The 18,190-nt window shown below is 48.1% G+C and overlaps 1 protein-coding gene across 2 annotated transcripts in view; it reads right to left on the bottom strand.

Annotated features, from left to right (window-relative positions):
* IGDCC4 (immunoglobulin superfamily DCC subclass member 4) overlaps positions 1 to 14,092 on the bottom strand; it is a 104,989-nt gene extending 90,897 nt beyond the window's left edge. For both annotated transcript variants that reach the window (XM_074837549.1, XM_074837550.1), the window contains exon 1: positions 11,651 to 14,092. In XM_074837549.1, coding sequence (XP_074693650.1) covers positions 11,651 to 11,756 — 106 coding nt within the window. In that variant the 5' untranslated portion in view covers positions 11,757 to 14,092. The remainder of the gene's footprint in view (positions 1 to 11,650) is intronic.
* Between the last annotated feature and the right edge of the window lie 4,098 nt (positions 14,093 to 18,190).

Below are 18,190 nucleotides of genomic sequence, written 5' to 3'. Positions count from 1 at the left end.
AAAAGCCTCCCTTGTTTGCACCTTTTCTTCATAGGCTGTGGTTCAAGTCTGCAGTGTCCCTCTCCACGACAGGTGTAAAGCGCCATAATATAGAGCAGATATAAAACGCCAGAATGGCTCTGGCTTCAGTCCTACGAGGTCCCCAAGAAATCTGCACATACAGCCCCTCTCTCTGCCCCTTGTGCTTTCCCGCTCTCTTCAAAACAGCCAACCTGTCCCACAGAGCCCCAGCAGCAAGGCCTGGGTGTGCAACTTGTCACCCCAAGATGACACAAACCAACTCTCCCATGCCATATCGTTACAAAGTCACCTACCCCCGAGAAGAAAAGTCAGACTCATCAAACTCCTGCCAACTCTCTTGCATTTCCCAGATAATTGCACAAACCATGAATTAATGAGAAATAATGAGCCAGCACACAGGGGAAGAGCAGACAATTCAGAACAGCAACACAGAAAACTAACGGGAAAGTATGTTTTAATAGCTCACTGCAAACGACTGTCACTGCAAACCTGCATCACCCCAAGAGAGGTTGCACTTCTCTCGGAGGACACAAGGTCCACAGAGTTCACACACCACCCACGCAACACAAGAGAAAGGTGAGGGGGGCTTAGGCCAGGAGTTAATTCTGCAGAAAACAGACAGCATGGGCAGTCCAGACAAAGCACCAGACTCTGTCCAGGCGCAGCTTTGCCACCATCCACCGCCCGGCCTCCAGGAAGTCACAAAACCCATCTGTGCTTCACTGCCTGGCTACAGGCTGCAGCATCTGACACCAGCTCCCTCCAAGGGTGTGGACTACCCCTGGCTTTATCTAGCTATGCTCTGCTCCTTTTTGTTATCACTTAACCCACAAAGGTACATTATCAATACAGCTAGCCAACCAGCCTTGCTTGGACAATAGCAGATAAGAGGGTAGGTTTGAGAAAGAGACATTGAAAATAATAAAACAGGAGATGCTAAACTGTTAAGTCAAAGGAGTGCCCACAGCTAGACAATGCAATGATCTTACCAAGGGCTTGACCATCTCAGGACTTTGTATCCTCCTGGCATAATTTCTCACCTAGCCCTGTTTTAAAAGACAGTATCTGATTGTGATCTGGAAACTCAGTTATCATTGAAAATGCAAAGTAAGCTCTTACAGCTCAGGGATCAGACTGTGTCAGGAGAAATAGCAAGACAATGCCCATATCCATGGCTACTAGGATGCACTTGAAGGTGGAGGAGAACAAGGAACAGTATCATTTTTGAAGATGGTTAGGACTGAGAGTCAGAATGGGTGGGAATTTGCCCTCCTATTTCCAAATTTAAACTTACTTCTATCATAACAACAGGATGAAAATTTATTTCATAGCCTATATTCCAAAATCCCTCACACCTACTTGGCTGTTTAACTTTCCAAGATCTACAGTGCATTTACCCACTGTCAGTGCAAGTTTCTCTTCAGAGCACATAAATCTTTCCTTTTTCCAAAGCTACAGCCAGCTGAAACCTGACAGTTTGAGGACAAAGCAGTAAAAGGACTGGGTCTGCTTCCAAATGGTGAAGGACATGCTCTCAATGCTCCAGTATCTGAGCAGCAGAACGCCTGTGAGGACCATCACACCACTCTGGGGCCCTCCTGTATCAATGGGGTCCAGGCTCGGATATGATGCTTCTCCCTGCTGTCTCTGGGCTTCTACTTGTTTCACCAAAACACATCTAAAAACACCTGGACTTATACTGACATTTCAGCAAAAATGCTCAAATCACCCATTTTTCTCCACAGTCAGGAGAGGTTTTGCCTCTGTGCATCAGACTGCTAGATGAACACTACAGATGGTGGCTGCTCTGGACCAAGGAACACAACCTCATTTATTACTAAAACCAGATTTATTTCCATTAATCTAGACTAATTACTGCTGCTTCTCTTTTAATGAGGTCCTGTGTGCCTCAGCACATAACATCAGCACAAGAGAAATCCTCATCTTCATAACCAGGCAATTTTGGGCCATTTTGAATAGCTCCTCCTCTAGTGTAAGAAGGAAATTATGAGAATGATGCATCTTCCAAAGAACTAGTTTCATTTTAGGGCATGCTGTGTGATCATTCTCACATTCAGGTCAGTAACAGCCTTGCAAAATCTCCTTGACTTTATCCAACTTTTACTACTGCTGAGCAGGGATTAACATTAATTGAGCCCACCCCATATTAGCCAAGGATTATTTGTTAGTCACCAGCCTATAATCACTTGCATTTTCCAGCAGAGACCTTCACATCGCTCAGATAGCTTGTGGGATAATCCAAGTCACATTTTTAATGAAATCTACATAAAAACACACATCCACACCCTTGTCTTCCCCCTTCCAAAATACCCAATTAGTTCAGCTTAGGAAATGCCATAAAAATTAGTACTGTGAAATTTCCAGTCTAACAAGTTTCTGGTGAGAAGAAAATATTCCCTATGAGGGCAGTACTTTTTTAAACCCACAAACTTTAAAATACATAAACAAGTAATCAGGAATTTTCATTTACAGGCCTGCACATACCACATACACATCTCCATATTCACACTGCACCCACACACATCCAGTGTTGATGCACCACAGACAGGTAGGTACTACCACAACTGCACGGCCACACAAACAGATGCATTTTCTACAGCACCTATTCCCCATCTCAACAGGCCTCTACATCCAAAACACACACCTGCAGCACACTGCCCTGCAGCATTTGGACACCTACTCCCTGAAAGTATTCATGCTCAGCCTCTCAGACAGGAATTTTAATACCTCATTTTACAAATTAAAAACTATGATGCAGACAAAGGGTTGCCTGAAGCCACTCTTAAGTGTGTTATGCAGCAGGGAACCAAATGTCTCCCTCCCAAAAAAGTCCTACTGTTGGCTTCCTGCTTCTGAAGGCTCACTGCTCCTTCATGGACACCACAGGGCAGAGGCTGGAGACATCTGCACAAGAATATAAAAACTGCATTGTGTAGGTGACATGGAAATGGGCAGAGGCATCTTTACGAGTGGGAGAGGGCAAAGCTCCATACGCTCCACCTGTGCTTGTGCTGATGGAGGACATGGCTGAGATGTTATTTGGTGAAAGCTGCGGTAAGACTAAGACAGTATTTTTCTATGCAAGTGTAACTACATCGTGTGATTCCAGCTCAGACAACAGCCTTTCTCTTCAAAAGCTATACGGAAGCTGCACATACGTGCCCCATCCCGATTCTTCCTCTGCTTTCCTGCGTGTGAGCATCCTGCTGCAACACCTGAAATCTGCCTCAGCAACAGCTCGGCTGCTCACTAAAGAGGCACTCTCAGAGCTGAAGGTTTCTTTAGTTTTCCCTCTTCTTGGCTCCAATCCCATCACATCTGGAAAGCCACATCGAGCACCGACAGTCCGAGCTGAACAGCAGCTCCACACTGAGCTGCAGGGAAACAGGTGCCCCCAGGGACTCACCGGGTCCAGATCCAAAAAGTCAGGCTCTGAATCAAAGTAGCTTAGAACTTTCCTCTGCTGAGCAAACACCTAACTGCTGAGAAAATCTGGGCTTTTACACACACTACTGTTAGCTACGGAGGGCTTAGATTAAGGGATGGAAAACAGGTGAAAGACTCAAGGACCTGCATGTATTCAGTTTAGCAAACAGCAGGTTACCAGGAAATTTGATCAGTGTACACATACTCAGAGGGAGGCTTTTCATACCAGTGCCTGTCTTCGTATACACCTATAAACCACAGCTAGGTAAATTCAGACTGAATGAAGGGTCACATTACTGAGCGAGGATATCAAACCAGCTTACCGAGGGGCTGTGATGGACAAGCACCCACAAAACATTTTTAAGTCAGAATGGGTGTTGTTCTTGAAGAGATGCTCTTGTCCAAGTACAACCATTAAACCTGAAACAAGAAATTTCCCCAGCTTCCCACAGTACACAGAAAAGTGGCACAACCTCGCTAACCTTAAACCTACAAAACTATCCAAGTGCCTTGACCGGTATAAAAAACAAAGAGTGAGAAGAATTATTTGACAGCTCAGCCTCCTGCCCGGATGCTGAAGTGTTACTGAAGCCTTTCACCCCACACTTAACTCCCTCAGCTGCTAAATAGAAAATCCTGGCAGCAGCCACAAGCCTTAAGTAAATGGGAAGCTATTCTCTGCCAGCAGCTGGGAGAAACTTCCTTCTCTCCCCACTTGCACGTAAAGAAAACCTCACAATAGTACTTGAGGTAATGCTGCTAGCCAGATTTTCAACTGACAGACTCTTGAGGAAAGCCTCCAGATATGAAGTCTGCTCCTAAGGACCCTCTTCAAGTGGATGACATTTGACTTCAGGAACGTACGGCTCATCTCCTCCAGGAAAGGTTTGCTTTGTTTTCAGTACAGAGAAAAGAGTACAAAGGAAAAGAGAGAAAAGTTGCATTTACTGTGACCTAGGAAAAACAGAACTAAATAGTTTTGATCAATATTTTGATTTCTCTGACAAAAGCCGCAATCAACGCTGACATAAACAACTGGTTAGCAAGCGGGGGGGGGGGGGGGGGCAGGAGGGGTAAATCAAACCAGAGTTTCAAGACACTTATCTTTCCATCACAATTGCCACCAATGACAGTAATTTACATGGCTAATAGGCAGTATTATGTTTACAAAATCATTCTTGGGAAGGAGGATCTAAACAATTTTTGCCAACTCAGCAAAGGAGCTCGTACTGGATCAGATGCTGGTTTTCTTTTTCCCCTTTTATCTTCTCTGTGTATTTTGCCAAGATGCTTTGCTATACAACAACACGCAGTGCCTTCACAAGCACACACAAACTTGTGGAGGACATGATCGCCCTCCTATGACAACCTGAATTCTCTAACATCAGGGCTACTTGAGCCTTTACGGCAGAGGAAAACCCCTATCAAGCAGGAAATAATGGAGTCAAGCCAGCAGCCCCAGATCCTCCACCCCATGCTACACTTCTTACCCCACTGCTGAAGATAACCTCAAACAAGTCCCAGCATCTCATACACAAGCCTTATCTCCCATCCCAACACCATGGGCTAAACGCCCTAAACATCAGCCTGAACATGTGCTAATTCTCTGCGCTCCCTGACCCTTGTCTTTTTTAGTCAGAACGAGCTCTCTCAAGGCTTTGCCAGCAGTCAAACAGGCGAGTGGGACTGGTAGGGCATAGAAATGGGCTGCAACTCGCCTGGTCCCTCTGGTTCAACATGATTAAGAGAAGGACTGTACATGTCATCCCTTTAAAGCAACAATGGTATTTCCAGAAAGGTAACAGCACATCCCATTAGCACTACAAGGAGCACACTGGAGTTTTCCACTAGACGATCTCCAAAAAAAGAGACAAGAAGGGGACAAAGATTTCCAAAGGAACATAAAAGCCTTTTCAGTCACAGTAATAACAAATCAGTAAACACTTGACTAGTTTTCATATCAGGCACAATTCCACTTTTGTCTGGAAAATACATGCACCCATTCTGCAATCAGATCCAACTCGCCAGCCAAGAGGCACAGAGAGGACAGTTTTGCATCAAGTGCAAAACTTCATGTAATTTTAAAACCTAAAAGCACTGCTGATGCTTTTGAAAAAGAAGATTTATCATAGCCCTGCATGCATAAACAGCCAGGTTTTGCCAAAACCCTTGGTGTATTCACACAACACAGTACAGGAAATCCATCCCATTAAGTAATGACCTTTTTGGTCACACCAATTAACTTGATCATCTATCGACAGTCAATTTAGAAACTATTGAGGATGCACATTTCCCAGCACACAGTGAAACATAAAGCAGGACCTTATCACATTCCCCCCAACCCACTGCCAGCCTGGGATCACTTCTGCAGCTCAGGTTTGCTTCACCTCTGCTCCAAATTCTGCCATCCCAGCACCTTCCTCTGCAGTTTTGTTTTAACTGTTTAAATTTCCCAAATTCTTACATTTAACAAGGTGCTAGGCCATCCCAACTCCAAAGGGAATGTGGTTCAAAGACCCAAGCAGGAAATGGCAGCAGGAAAGTCAGTCAGAATAAGGGAAAGGGCTGACTGAGACTGAGCACAAATCCAATAGCTTCACACATTAGGTTTTAGTTCTCCCATCAATTTGGGCTGAGAGCAACCTCTGGGGACGCTAACATTTCATTAATGCACCTTTAATATGAACCACCTGTCCTCAAGAAATCCACATGAGAGATCTTGAAAAAAAATTAAAACATTAAAAAACAAGAAAGCATAGAATAAACCAGGTTATTCAATAGCTCAGCTGAATTTAATAAGGCAGTAACAGGCAACTGTGTTTAAAATGCAGATATAGATTTTAAAATATTTTCAGAACATCTGATATGAATATTTCAGTGGAATACAGTAATTGCTTATCATAACCACCACAAAGTATGTTTATTACCCACAGAGATAACACACTGCATCTGCTGGACTTCTCAGATACAGCAGGCCTGTATCACAACAGCAGGATCCCATGGATTAAGAGCAGAAGCGGATCTGACTCAGAGGCACTGAAAGGCACCAGTGACATGAACAAAAACACATCCAAGGGAGAAGCACCACGACCTACACACTCACCAGTCTTGACACCTGCAAACAGGAAAGTGTTAGCTATGCTCAAACAAGGCTGATGACAAGTGCTTCCCTGTTCTCCCAGGGAATTTCTCTTCTCAGCAGCTCCAACTCTAGTAGGTATTTACCTTCCTGGAAGTAAACACTGACCAGCTCTTCCCCTCCCTACATGGCTCTGTTAGTCATCAGAATTAGGAAAATTCAATGGTGTTTCAAGGATGACTTCAGCATACCAGTGAAAGTTAGACAAACTAGAAGAAGCTCTTCGGTCCTTCCCCCACATCTGGTGGGGGGTTTAGCATCTCTAGAAGAGCTCATGAAAACACAGCTCAACTCTGCTTTCTATGAAGATGGTAGATTCAGTTTTAACAACCGTGGATACTCTCACCAAGAAGCCATTAAGTCAGAATAGCCTAAGCAGCACTTAGAGGTCACTTACTCACAGGATTTTAATAAATGCAAGAAGGGTGCTTAGAGTGATGGTGTTCTTCATATGCTTACAGTGTGCAACAGCATCTTCTGCCCAGCTGGAACAAACAGGGAAACTGAGGCAGAGACAGCAAGTGACCAATACAAAGACAACAGAAAGAGCCAATGTCACAGCAGCTCCATGTCCTGTGTTTGGAAAACGCTTTCCAAAGAAGAGAGGAAAGCAAAACAGCTACCAAGCCCTGTGATGTGAATGGTGGCATAACCATAAAACAACAGCATGTTTTAAAGCATAAAAGACTTGAAAAATAAAATAAGTGGATACAAGGACTTGAGAGCCTGATTTCTTTGTCTTGTGACTGGATTACCCTGTCCTACCTGAACAAGTTGCAAGCTCTGTTCAAAGCTCTTCCTGCAGTTGAGGCACTTCAGGTTCCTCCTGCAGTTGGGTTTTCCAGTGCTTCTGCTTCAGTCCATGCAGAAACTGCATCTCTCTCCTCTACCTGATCACTTATTTTCAAAACCCCTGAATTCTCCGTATCCACACTACCTATGATTGACCAGCAAGTCCAAGAATTATTTGGAAAAGGAAAGGGAGATGGACAGACAACCAGACAGCATGACTAGGTAAGTCTCTCTCTTGGAAAACCAGGCTAAAAATACTGTAGACAAGCTGGTCCAGTTCTTCTCCAGAAAGTAACAAAATTGCACCAGAGTTGATTTTGGCCCAACATGCACTTGGCAAATACTGATAACAAGGATTTACCATATCCCCTCTAGTATTACAGCTGACTATAAAGCAAACATTTGCTTCCTACAGATAACAAAATGACTACGATCGCTCCGGGTTTGTAAAGGTTAGGGTTTCTGCCATCACCCAAGGCAGGCCTATAATTCTTAGTGTCCAAGGAGAAAACCCCCACTGGCCTCAGTTTTCCCTCTGGTACCCACTCACCTCAAGCAGAGACACAATTTGGGATGGATTCCAGCAACAAATTACAATCAGATTAAATATTAATTCCCATTTTAATTATATAACCATGACTAGGCTTAATGGCCAGGCAGCCATTTAAACAGGAGAGGAGCATGTAAATCGTGCAAGCTGCATCTCTTACACCGTAAATGCCCAAAGTGGTTCACAAGCCCCTGGATTCCCTGGGAGAACAGCCAGCCTTTGGGAAGGCAGCTCCGAGGGAAACAGAGTTCAAAACACCCAGCAATACGGTATCAGGAGTCACGAATTTGTGAGCCAACATGGGAAACTCAGCACCCTGCCCTCCGGATAGTTATATAATATAGTGATGAAGATCATATGCATGCTGAATACTTATTGATGGATTTTATCCTCTCAACACCTTCGACAGAAAAACGTTCAGCATCTCTACTTTTGTCTAAAGATGGGCCCTGAGGATACCACAGCAGATGAAACAACTGGCCCAGGATCACAGCGGACACTCAAGAGAGATGTTCCGCATGTCACAGCAACACCCAGCCCACCCCAGCAGCTCCCAAATGCAGGTCGTTCTGATGCCCCTGATGCAGAGAGACCTGTGCCGTACCACAGAAGCTGCCTCCAGCTCCAAACCAGGCTGCAAACATGCACACAGGGAGACTCATCTCCCTTCTTCCCCAGGGAAAGGCAGATTGCCAAACATTTTCTTTTTAAATTATTACTTGCGCCACTCTGAAGTGGCTCGCGTACCATCAGCGATACGCCCACCCCGCGTGGGGCCCCCTGCAGCAGATCAAACTTGCTCCAGCTGCCAGCAGAAAGTCTGCTGCAGAAGAGGGGGGAGACATCACGAAATTACAGGTTCTGCTTCATTTTGGACTTCAAGGTAGTGAAAAGACAGGGCACAAAAAAAAAAAAGAAGGAAAAAGGTAGGGAAAACAAAACCAAAACCAAGCCTGAGAGCTTTCTCCTTCAGCTTCACACACCAGAAGAGAAACAGAGAAATGCCAGCAGAAAATTCCCCACTTTCGAGCAGCCTCTGCCGTCAGGGCTTGGAGACCGACCGTCATGACAGCCACAGCACAACAGCAGCCAGCTCCCGCACGAGAAACCTGCCCCTGGAAACACGATACAGGCAAAACCACGCTAACGTGGTGAGCACGAGTGTTTGGCACTGTCGGTGGGGACTGTAAGAAACACCCCTTCTCTGGACCGCTCATCCTGTCCCCTTGCAACCCAGCCCACGGACAGGCGACACTGCCACACCACAGTCAACAGGGCAAGTGGATCTGCATGCAGGTGACGATGTCCTGCAAAGCGCAGTGACCGCAGCAGCAGCGCTGCGCGATCCCCCAACAATGGCAACACTGACTTCCCCAGGCTAAGGCACTAACTGCACGCAGCAGGCTGCCGGGTTACACCGCCAAGACGAATGCGACAGGAAGGATGAAATAAATCAGAACTAAAGTTAGGTGATGTCGAAAAAGGAAATCTGTTGTATAGCAAGAGGGCTCGACCACAAATCCAAATGACATAAACCCAGATGGATTTCAGCTGATCCCTCGGACGGAAAGCTCAGCCCACTTCCCACCAACACGTCCCCTGTAGAGAGCCCCAAGGAAAGCAACCAGCACAACCCCCTTGCCAGAGTCAACTGAAGAGGGGCTGGTTTGGTTTTTTTTTTTTTTTCTTAAACCCTTTCCTGCTACTGCAGGGAAAACAAGTCTCAAAGTAGGACAGGCAGAAGGCTTTCAAAACACTGGATCACATCGCCAGCTAGCGTAAACTGGCACAGCTTCCATCAAGTCCACAGAGGGGGGGACGTTTTCCAGTCTACTTCTCTCCTAAGTACTTCATACCCAGAGAGGCTTGAACTTTGGATCAAAACACGCAGGCTTTGGGATCAAATGCAAACTTTCCCAAAACCATTTCAACCCTCTGCCAAATTAATTTCAGATTGAAACAAGTCCATGTTTTTCTTTACAGAATGAAACCCACCTGTTGGAAAGCACATCCGCATGTACCAAGTGGCACGTCCACAGACTGCATGGACATGCTCACTACCTCGCTATACAGTACATGGCCCATTGAGAGAAAACAAACAGGAACAATTTTCACTAGTTGCTTAATTGCTTGCAAAAAAAGCAGAGAAGCCACAACTGCAAACTCCTGCAAAGCATTTGAAGTTTTGTGTTGAAGCGGGTTTGAAAACAACATCCACTCCACCACCCCCCTTTTTTCCTTTTTTTTTTTTTTTTTTTTTTTAAATCATTGTTCTCCATTACAAGCTTGAGGATCCACTTTGCTGTTTGCTCAAACAGGCAGGAGACGCAGCTCCCACCCACCCCAGCTTTTCCGTTCGTCTGATGGTGGGGTCACCGACTGCCATCTATCTAGAAAAACCCACAAGCACTGATGACAATGGGCCATTTACATGAACCGTTACTCATTTCTACACACGCCCACCGTAACGCTACACCTATATCAAATGATAACCTACGCCTTACAGTAGCTCAGAATGTTCTGCAGAAAGAAAAGAAAACACTGCAGCTGTCCCCCCACACTGTATTCTCCCCCAAAAGGCTATTTTCAAAGCCATAAACATCCTCTGTGCTGTTACTATGTTCTGCCAAACCTGAATGCATCATCAAAAGGAATAAAAATGTACAATGACATAGGGATGGCTCCTCCACCGCAATCCCCAGCTTAGGAGGCTCTTTTAAATGAGAAGAACTCCAGGGCACACACATGGCTCACATTTTTCAGTGCAGCTCTGCCAGCCTACACCTTTCCAATCCCTTCTCAGGGATGCAGACAAAAGCTTTTGCGGGTCTGTGGACGCACAGGGAACGACCCACGCACCCCAAGGTCCACAGCTCCAACGACCCTCGACGTAAACTTCGACAGCAAAGGCAGAAAGCCGGCCAGTGCGACAGGCGTACGTGTACCCACGCACGGAGCCGTTTGCGTAACCGTTGCAAAACACATGGGCACGAGGAACGTGGCTATTCCTGGGTTGCTTCCTCGACCAACGGGAGGGACATCTGCCCACCCGGGTGTCCTGCGCTGGCGGGAGCGGGGCGAGGGGAGGCGTGAGTCCCCACCATGACCCTGCCGGACACCTGGGCCTGCTCCAGGCCAGCCCCACGCCGGACAAGTGCTTCAGCCACCAGCCAGCCTGGCACAGCAGCCGTCCCTTCAGAGAAAACTTGCCGCTAGCAAGGCAGAGGCCCGGGGGTCACTGCTGCTGGCCCGCTCCTTGCCCCAGCCCGGTCGCTGTGGGGGACGCCCTGTGTCACCCCCAAAGGGTGACCCCAAAGGAGGCACCGTCCAGACGTGGGTTGAGGCCACGAGTGTGGTCGTTGCCCGGCTCAGGGGAACGAAAAGCAGCCGGGAGAGAGAAGGGGATGGAGATGGAGAGGGGGGAGGTGAAAAAATGGCCACGGGGAAGGGGAAGGGCGGCTACTGAAAGGGGGGAGAGGGCGACTAGGGGGGAATAGCCACTAAAGGGTACTACGGGAGGGGCGAGAAACTGCGGGGGAGAGGGTCCCGGCCGAGGAGCGCATCCCCACGGGGAGCCGGCGGCTGCCCATGGCCGAGCGGGGTGCGGCGCAAAGGCGAGTGGTGTCGCAGCCCCACGCGCGACCGCGGCCGCCCGTGGGCACCAACACCCCCCCCCTTCCCCTCCTTCCTTCCTCACCCACCTTGCACGGCCAGGACGGCGAGGGCGGAGAAGCAGAGACAAAGCAGGTCCTCCAGCGCCATGTAAGCCCCGCCGGGCGCCGGGAGCAGGGGCCGCCGCGGCCGCATCTACGAGGGGAGCGCGCTCTCCCGCCGCCCCACCGCCATCTTGTGCGAGCGCCCCAGCCCCGCGCTGCCCGCCGGCGCCGCCGGGCCCCGCTGCCGGGGGCGGCCCTGGCCTGCCGCTGCTCCGCCTTTGTCAGCGGGTTCGCCGCCGAGGCGAGGGGGGCTCCTCCCGCCCTCCTCGACAGCGCCGGGACCAACAGGTTGCTGCCAGCCCGCGGCGGGGGGAGCGGCCCCGTTTCCTGAGGGGAGGGAGCGGGGCCGGGCTGCCGCGGCAGGTGCGGGGCTCCTCCGCCGAGCCGCCGGCTCCCCAGACCGGCAGACGGGGGGTTATAAACATTTTATGTGCTTTTTTTATTAATTTTTTTTTTTTTTACGTTTCTCTTTAGTTTTGTTTTTCTTTTTTTTTTTTTCCTTTTTACCTCAGGTGAGCATGGGGGACCCCGCGCTGCTCCCAGCCATCTTCCCCCTCACGATGCTCGGCGGGGCGGACACCTCTGCCAGCCCCTCTGTCCCGTCAGGGCTGCGGGAGCCCTCAGCCACGACCACCCTTGGCCGCCCCCCGCTTCCCGCTGACAGACAGGCACAAGGCACCCAGCAGCTCGCACGGCAACAGCCAGCCCAGGGCTGGTGGCCACCCGAGGGGTGATGGCTGCCCTCCCGCAGGCCTGTGTCTGTGGGGAGGAGGTGAGACAGCCACCCCGCACAGCCCCGCCGGGCTATGGAGGCAACCAGACACCGGTGACCATCTCGCCATCGGTTTGCAGTCCCACGGGGGCTCATTTTGAAGCACAACTCCCTCAGCTGTACATCGTTCATTGGGCTTTTCAGGCGTCAAAAGTCTAGCCTATGCTTCTCAGCTGTCTTGAAAAATAAAGCAGGCTGTCCGCACCCCGTCGCTGCGGAGAGGGGCAGGACCCATCCGCCAGCCAAGCCAAGCAGTGGAAATGAGGCGGGGAGCTGAAGGGCGCTGAAAGATGGAGACCGAGGCCGCTGCCTCCCCAGCTTGGCTGGGTCCCAGACACAAAGTCACGCTGCACGACTGCACATAAAGCCGCAGGTGCAGGTTTAGTCCTAAGGGCAAATGACACCAAGCCCTTCTTTCGGCACCAAGCAGAAGGCAACCGCATCCGGAGCGGGTAGGAGGGGGTCCGCTTTGGCCTCCGAAAGGAGAAGAGGCTGCCCAGCGCACCGGGATGTTTTATCGCAACGGTGTGGAATGCAGAGAGGGCTCCAGCTACGCAGAATATGAAAAAAGAAACCTTTTTAATCCAGACCCTCCTATTTCTTAGCTTGTATAATGAACTATAAAAACTTAAATGAAACCAGAAAGGCTGCGTGGTGGGAAGCAGGTTTCCCGTGTGTATGAGTTATGCAACTGTACGTTAGTACTTGGCACTCTCGGCACAGACAAGCCCTGGGAGCCAGCAGCCCCCTGCTCTGGACTCAGACGTGCAGGGAAGCTTTGCCCAGCATTGGGCCCCTCCTGTTTGGGGGGGCACTCACTGCAAAGGAGGGAGTAATAAGGCCACAACAAATCCACCAACTCTATTCCCGCGCCCTGCGTATACTTACCTCCCTGCGGAAAGAAAAGGGGATGGCAACAGCCACACTCCCTTCTGCACTACTCCAGTGTGGAGCTAAAGATTAACAACCTCTACAAACCCTCCTTTTTCTCTGAGCCTTTCCCACCTGCTCCTTCCTGCATGGGGTGGTTTTAAAGGGGCTGTCAAATTGCTTTAACGAGGCTGTAGAGGAATGTCTCCTCATTGTGTCTGCAGTGGTTTCTTTCAGACACGCCCCTGCCCTTTTTTGCTCAAATCCAAGACATTTCTTCCTCCCTTTAAGCAAGGAAACCTTTACCTAAAAGTCAGGCAAAATATAAATAAGGAAAACTGCCTGTGGTCAGTAAAATACTGCATGCTCTGGTTAATGGCACCTGCCTATGTTAAGGCATTGACCCAGCTCCCTGCTAACAGGTCAGGGTTAGAAGCAGGCACTACCTAGAATCAAGAGACCCAGGTCTAATTCTAGTCTTTGCTCCCTACCTGACATTACAGTGTTACTCGATTCCTCCGCAGCACCTCTCTGTCTTCCTGCATGACAGTGGAAACAGGAATTAAACCAGTATTTTGACAAACCCAAGCTTGCAACAGATATGTTTCTTGAACATCTGTCCCTGGGGAAAAGAAAAATAAACAACTTAGCAAACAGCCCCTGAACTGTGAAAGTGCCTGTAACGTGACCCGGAGCACCAGTTCGTTTCTCACTGACAACACGTGTACTCTGCGAGAGTAACACCAAGTCCCCACCGCCCACCCCTCTCACCCACATCGGCACAGACTGACTGAGCCCGCGACAACCAACGTTTCCGCGAGGCGACTCCTTCACAGCTGCAGCCAGCGCTGGCTGACACGTGCCTTCGCAGGAGCCCGTCCTGCGGCTGCAGGGATGTGTTCCTGGTGTCACACCTCCCACGCAGGCTCAGCCGCCGCGGGGACGCCCTGCGCTGCGTGAAATGACTTCTTGCAGCATTTACAGAGGAAGGAGAGCCTGGAGAAGGAGCCACTTTGTAGAATCGGGAAGCGTCAGGTAACTCCCTGGCTGTAAGTCCATAAAGAACAAAGTAACAGCAGAGGTGCCAACAGAAGGGACATTCCTCCTCCAGATAATGGCATTTCTGCCCCAATACTTATGGCAAGAAAAAGCCCCCATTTATGTGCTGCAGACTCCCCAATGTTCCTGTCCCTGTCAGCAAAGAGTTTCTTTCTACCTTTCAATAGCTGCAAACCTCTGATACTTTGAGCTGAGAAAGTGTGAATGGCAAAGAGTAGCAGCAGCAAGTGGCAGGTGTTTGTAGTTCAGCTTTTGTTCCTCCTTCCGGAGATATAATTTCTGTGCTCCAAAAAAAAATCTTTGGCGGGTCAGGTATATGGACAGTATATTGTACACATCTCTTGGTTTGTGTAAGATCCCAGCAATGAAGAGCTCATTAGGGAAATCCAGCAAGAGCTGCTATAAATTTATCTAGCTCAGCAGGAGCTTTTCCCGTGCCGCCAGCCTGTAGCCAAGGGTGGATCCACACTTTTGGAAGGTTGATGTAGATGCAAGAGGCCTCGAAGCACAGCAGCACATGTTACAGAGTTATCTGAACCAGGATTTCTCCAGGCTGTCAATCCAAACACATGCTAAAGCAGCCCCTGTCCACTTCCCGCTGGCAGCTGTAGGATTCAGACTACCAGGATCCATTTGTGCAAGATACTAAACAAATGCAGGTAAAGAACAACACCTGCTCCCAGAAAAGACTGCCTAAAATAAAAGAAACCCAGAGAACATGGAAAAGCCATTTCAGAGAGAAAGCAATGAGGAACAAGAAGATTCACAGCACATTGTGTGTTTTTATTAAATGGGCAGCACAGTATTGTTGCAGGTCTGGGTTCAGTCTGAATCCTACCGCTGAAAATGCTTTCTGGCTGCCTCCTGTGGGTGGGGGTTCAGCATTAGTGCTTGAATGAGCTCGGAGCTGGACAGAGGAAAGGATGGTGCTGAAAACTTAATTGGCAACAACAATAACAACAAAATCAGTCCCCTGCTAAGGTCCTTGTGCAATCACCCCAGAGTTAGTGCCAGCACAAGGAAAGCAATGGGAATCTACAGGCAGAGGCACGAGGAGGCTTTCAGTGGCAGCACAAAGCTGGATCAGCTCAAACTCCTCACAAAACTGCAACCTCGGTCTTCCCAGAAAAGGAGTCTCTCGGGGACCTTTACCACCAGGACTCGCTTTGTTGCCAGACTTCTTCTGGTCTGGCAGCAACTTTGGCGCTAGAGGGAACGTTGACTTCCAGATGAGAAAAGTGACGGTAGCCTCCTGTTCTGTATGTGCGAGCAATGCCAAACAGGAGCAGCTGGTTGCACATAATAACATGCATTGTGTAAGTGAGCAACACAATAAGCAATTTGCTCGACAACCCAGGGACATCAGGACAATTCTGTATAACAGAGAAGAAAGAAAAGAGGAAAAAAACCTGTGATGACCAAACCCTAAGGGAGCCTCAGTATACTACACATTCATTTCATTATGCTTGCTCTTATAAATATTTATTACACAGCCTATCTCATCATTCTTCCAGGAATGGGTGTTGTGTTATTGTTATACCCAGGGAGGGCTTTCCCTCTTCCTCTGGTCCTGCTGCAAGCGGTCGGCAGTTGCCAAAGATAGATAGGGAGCAAGAGTGTGACATTAATTATGGAAAATGCTACTTAAAATGGGGCTCAGGGGCAGATATTGGCAGGTGCATTGTTAGGAGAAAAACGAATGGAAGAGGAAAAGGCAGCAAGTAATGAGATTCGGAAGCTTGTATTTAAAGTATGTTCACGGCAAAAGGGATTTCTGCAAACAAGGGCCCTGGCCCTACAGCCAGAGCCATGTGCGAGCGGAGACTCTCATACCCTGCAGAAACCTGCGCAGATCCAGGATGAGGGAGTTTTGATTCAGACAAGTGCCAGGCTACGAAACAACAGTGAGGCTAAGGTGTATTCTGAGTATCAACATCACCTGACTGTCTACACGGGGAAAGCTATCACATTAAAGTAACATTAAAAAATTCTAGTATTTATAAATCTTTGCACATAAAACTTGGAGTGGGGTTTTTTTTTGTCTCTTCGATTTGTATGGCTACCTGAGCATCCCCTGTACCCTGCTCCTTGCTCTTACTGGGACTTGTCTCCCAAGCGAGGCTTTGCAAAATCAAATGCCAACTTGCCTTACACAGGGACACATTGGCCGATTCAGTATTCGAGACGAGTGACTTGGGGTGGGTTACTGACGTTCTGATTTAGAAAAACATGCCGAGACAATCCAGGCTGCGTAGATCTTAGATGAAATGAATCTGTTTCATTGCAGTTAGTCTGTCACATGAGTCTTTTTTGTGCGTATTTGTTAACCAGCTTGTTCACCGTCAGCTATAATCAAATAAAGACCCACTAGAAACATCCCAATGTGTTATAAAGCAGTTGCATAAGAACATCACTGTCTTGTAAACATGCATGACTATGAAAAATAGTATTTGCTCATAAACAACATCTGTGGACTTCTCCCTACAGCAGTTACCGAGTACCAATAAAAGTTTTGATCCCTAAATAGTCTAAATTTTATATGCTGCTACGGTACCTACTAACTAAGGCTGGTTTTAGGCATAAAGAACACGTGTAACATCAAGGAACACTGCACAGCCGGGGCTGCCATCAGAAACACCCGTCAGGCTCCTTTGTAGTGGGAAATGTGTTCATGTGCCAAAAACAAGGATCTGTTCCGAAGTTTTATTAGATCTACAGAGCTGGCTATAAAATGCCATGCTAGAAGCTAAACAGCCGAAGCAGGGAGACTGCCTGGTGCACATCATCATGCCACCCTCTTGTGGCTAACCCCAGAAAATATAGCAGTGTACTCCCAAGGACACGGGGTAAATGCCACCAGGTTGTTTTCCAAGTGCCTCACTCCACGCTGATGAGCACACTGCATGTGCAAGCAGCGGGGTCCATCTTTTAGCTTGGTGTCAGTTGAAGCTAGCTCAGGAGCAGAAAGCAAAGTTGGAATAAAACCATTCCTGCACTTTGGAATCTTTGGGATCTGGAGCTGATCTGAGGACGGGATTTCATTCCAGTCCAACACACTGAAGGTCTGCAGATGTTCATGGTGGACAGATGTTTGACTTCTATGTCTCTGGCTATTCTCTACTCAGAAACTGGGACCTTATACCTGCCTTTTGAGATAGTTTTAGCTGTAAAATTCTGTCCTTTGCTAATATTTCACACAGAGACAAAGAACCTGATGCTTTTATGCATTTTTATTCCTGCACTGAGAATTCCCATTGCCCTTTACCTTCCGGAGAGCCCCACAGGTGAGCACCAGGAAGGTGACTGGCCAGCTCTCACACCCCCCTGTCTACATAAATAGTTTTAATACTGTTACTCAGAAATGGCCAGTTTGCACCAAAAGCAGGCACTGGCTTTCGCAGCGTCCTCAGTGCCCTCGTTGTATAACGCAGGCTATTCCCATCCATCAGACAGTTCTGCAAACCTAAATAGATGATGTATTTATTTATGGATTACTGACCACAAGAAAGAGAAGCTTTGCACTATTGTCAACCTTACAGCATTCGGTCTGCTATAAATAATGCATCATTGTTCGGTGTTGGTTTATGGTTTAAGTTCCAATGAGCATCGCGGACCAGCAGACTCAGCAAAGATGAAGGCAGCACGGGGTATTAGTAAGAGAAATAGTACCATCCTGACGAAGAGTATTAGAAAAACAAAGCAAAAATGTAATGTTCTCAGAGTTATTTTAATGTCAACTTCTGCAGCCAAAGACCTGCTTTTACCTCTAATTGAGAATCACACAAATCTATGATTATCCTCTGATTTTCACTCTGCTTTCTCCC

Source organism: Strix aluco, chromosome 12 (genome assembly GCF_031877795.1).
Source record: "Strix aluco isolate bStrAlu1 chromosome 12, bStrAlu1.hap1, whole genome shotgun sequence".
Classification (NCBI taxonomy): domain Eukaryota; kingdom Metazoa; phylum Chordata; class Aves; order Strigiformes; family Strigidae; genus Strix; species Strix aluco.
This window is presented reverse-complemented; position numbering and strand designations above follow the sequence as displayed.